The 3,584-nt window shown below is 48.2% G+C and overlaps 1 protein-coding gene across 1 annotated transcript in view; it reads right to left on the bottom strand.

Annotated features, from left to right (window-relative positions):
* Nucleotides 1-3,483: 3,483 nt before the first annotated feature.
* PHOX2B (paired like homeobox 2B) overlaps nt 3,484-3,584 on the bottom strand; it is a 2,558-nt gene continuing 2,457 nt past the window's right edge. Inside the window, exon 3 of the mRNA XM_024731757.1 lies at nt 3,484-3,584. This exon is cut by the window's right edge and continues 259 nt beyond it. Coding sequence (XP_024587525.1) covers nt 3,484-3,584 — 101 coding nt within the window.

Below are 3,584 nucleotides of genomic sequence, written 5' to 3'. Positions count from 1 at the left end.
CGGCCCTCAATGCCTAGAGGAAGGCTAATTTTCCTCCAGCCAAGCCCAGGACTGGGTTACCTGGGCCTTGAATGCCCTTTTTGTCAATACGCTCCTGCCCTTCTTTTTGCCTCTTCCAGACCTTCTAAGTTGTATTTACAACTGAAGACTGGGGTCTCAGGGATCTGGAAATTGCTGGCATTTTAGACCAGCACAATTAATGCCATTGTTTATGGAATGCTGTCTTGGAGAATTTACTGAAGGCCATTTAGAGACAGATTTTTAAAAGACTATTTAAAAGCTTTTTAGAAAAACGATTGGAAGTTTGATAAGACCCAAAGGTTTCAAATTTTTTGGTGAACCCTGCCTAATCTGACGCACACTATATTTGGATTCTTAAAGCGAGAAACCCTGATAAATTCAAACCAGATCAGCTGCTAATCCTTAGACCAGAGTTGGCAGACTGTGGCCTCCACTCAAATGAGGGAAGCTGGCTCCTCCATTGATAGAGCCCAACCAGAAAGGTACCAAGGTAAGTACCAAAAGTCCACACGGGCAACTGCTTGAAGAAGTTGACCCAGCCGAACAGTCCAAGGAAGAGGCAGAATTCCATCTTGGGTCTGTGGTGATGACTCCTTCTTTCCAAAAGGGTGTCACTGAAGCTTCCAGAACTGCTCCCATCCCCACCATGCACAAACACACCTGTTCCCAATGCAGTTCCAATGCTGGAACCTTCCCATTTGGGTTTATTATAGTGTAGTTCAGTGGTTCTCATATCCTCTATAGGGCTTGTGAAACACAGATGGCTGGGCCTCACTCCCAGAGTTTCTGATTCAGTAGGTCTCAGATGGGGTCTAAGAATTCGTGGGTCTAACAAGTTCCCAGGTGATGCTGAGGCTGCTGGTCCAGGGACCACGCTTTGGGAACCACCGGAATAGTTAAAGGGCAGGCTCTGGAATCAGATTTCTTGGACTCAAAGACTGGCCCCATCCCTCATACACGAGAACCTCTTGGGCAAGTTAACCTCTCTGTTGCCTCAGCTTCCTCATCTGTTTAAAAGAAAATAGGGATAGGAATTGCACCTGCTTCCTGAGGTTGTTTTGAGGGGTAGATGAGATAATGTATGGAGAACACAACCTAGTACAGGCAAGTGCTCGCTAATTCCAGTTGTTGTAGATGTTATTTCTCCAAACACACCAACATGGCAGAGCTGCTTTCTGGCTGGTGCCTTCCAGATGCACCCGTCCACGCAAAGACCCCACCCACCCACCCCGGTGTCTCTGGGTGCCAGCAGTTTTGGGGGCTTAAGGAGGCTGGACCGCCTGGCCCTCCCCGGACGCAATCGGTCCTGAAGGCGCCTGCACGCTGCACTTTCAAGTGCTTGTCAAAGCTGGGAATTAGAAAGCTGCCTAACCCTGCTTCCTCGGTTACCGAGTCCTCGGAGCCGCAGCCTAGGCATGGATCTGAGCACTTTTATCAACACCCTTGTCTTCTTTTGTGCTCTGTGACTGGGAAAGAAATAAAAATGGACCAGAAGAATCCCGCCTGCTGTCCCAAGCACTAAATTTTATATTGGCTGGATTTAGCCGCATGAACTTAGATTCTCCCCAACCCACCTAGGTTTCCAGAGCCGCAGCGGCTTCTAGATATTCTGTACAATTTCCTCTGTCCTCCGTTATCGTTTTTAAATTAACTTTTTTTAAAAAGTCAAGCAAAAATGAGTCAAGAAAAAGTTGGAATAGTTCAGTTGCTAGACTTGCTTTTTGTTTTTATTATCAACAATCAAGTTAATGGTACACTCTTGGAAAACTATATGCACATGTAGAAATATTTCCCTTTTAAATAGAAGCATTCATTTAACACATATAAATAAATTCGAAAATCTGAAACATAACTTATGACGCTTATGTTCACAAACATAGTCCAACAAGAAGGAAAAAATAAAAAAGAAATCAGACAGACATGCACCTGATAACAAAAATATATACCATTGTCTGAACCGTGGTCTCTCTAAACACAAAGGAATTGAACCCGTGAGAATCTTATTATTCCATAAAGACACACCATAGAGACTACAAGAAGAGAAAAACATTATACGGTCACGTAGAGGAGACGGTCTGTACTGATATTAACACGATACAGTTGAGTCACAGAACACAGTTGTAGAAAGACACCAAAAAAGTTAAAGCCTCAACATTCAACTAATATCTATAGTTTGTGCCTTTTAAAATAAAAAACAAATAAACAAAAAATCCCAACAGAGATGTCTAAACTGCGAGAAGAATGGAATCATCAATATACAGTCCATCCACCATACAGGATGTGCGTCCATTTCGGATCAAACAGAAATGCAGACACACTTCTGCAAACTTGTGTGCGCCTCTTTTCCTTGCTGGGTAGATTTCTCCTGCAGCCATTTGCGTGGACTGCAATTGACTCCAATCCAAAGCAGTGCCAAAAAGTTCAGTAAAAGCTGGTGGAAGAAAATGCCGGTTGGGGTGTCAGGAGAGAAAAAAAGGGAAGAGTTGCGAGATATGTGACATCGTTTGCGGAGTTTGAGGATGAAAAGGCATTTCATGTATAGGGCATCGTTCAGGGCCGAGTGGCTGCACAGATTCAGGTTGCGAGCTGCAACTGTGCGCGGTTCGGATGCGCAGATGGCGGGATGCTGTTCGACGAGGTGGGGCTGGCAAGCGGGCGCGAGGAAGTCACCTTGGCCGCGGGGACCATCTGCACGAATCGTCGCCGCAGCGGCCCGAATCCAAGGACAAGAGGGGAAGCGGGGCGTCTGGAAGGCCTTCCTACTCTCCCTGAAGAGGAGCCCCAAGGGAGTCTGTGCTGTCCGGGGTGGAGGTGGGGTGGGGGCGCGGATGAATTTAGGGATTCGCAACATGGATCCCTCAGACAGTGCCAGCCGCAGCTTCCCTCTTCCCCCCCTTACTTTGTTTCATTTTTTTTCTTAGATTTTAAAAACTTTACGTTTTTAAAAAAATTGTTACTTCCTTTTTTTTTTTAATTTGGGGGAGTTTTGATTACTTTTTTCTTTTTCTAAGCAAGTCACTGAGTTGGTTGTGGCCTCCCACCCCTCTCTCCCCTCTCGTCACCCTTCTCGGGCCACAGACACACATTCCCCGAGACAGACATACACCGACACGCAGACACAGCCCCCTGAGATTCCCCCCGAGTCCAGGCCGCGCCGCTCACACCTCCCCGGCGGCAAGCGGAGCCCTGGCCCGTCTGCGCGGCCCTGAGGCAGGTGCGAAGCCAGGGAGGTGTGTTGTTTGGTTTGGTTTGGTTTGGGGTTAAGGAAGGGGGTAGGAGTGGGGTTGAAATGGAGGCGACGCCGTTTTCTCTTTATTCTTATCGCGATTACTTTAGGCTCTCAAGGAAAAAGCCACGGCAGCAGCGACAACAGCCTTGGGCCTACCCGCTCGCCCACTCGCCCGCTAGGCCCCGGCTCGCCCGCTGCCGCCGCCGCCGCCGCCGCCGCCGCAGGATCCCAGATCAGAACATACTGCTCTTCACTAAGGCGGCTTTGGCACCGTTGGGTCTTTGGAGCGAAGATAGGACGCTGGCGAACGGGCCCCCGAGCGAATCCGGAATGG

The sequence above is a fragment of the Neophocaena asiaeorientalis genome, unplaced genomic scaffold, assembly GCF_003031525.2.
Source record: "Neophocaena asiaeorientalis asiaeorientalis breed wild unplaced genomic scaffold, Neophocaena_asiaeorientalis_V1.1 scaffold39, whole genome shotgun sequence".
Taxonomy (NCBI): domain Eukaryota; kingdom Metazoa; phylum Chordata; class Mammalia; order Artiodactyla; family Phocoenidae; genus Neophocaena; species Neophocaena asiaeorientalis.
Note: the sequence above shows the minus strand (reverse complement) of the source record. Positions and strands in the feature narration are given on the sequence as shown.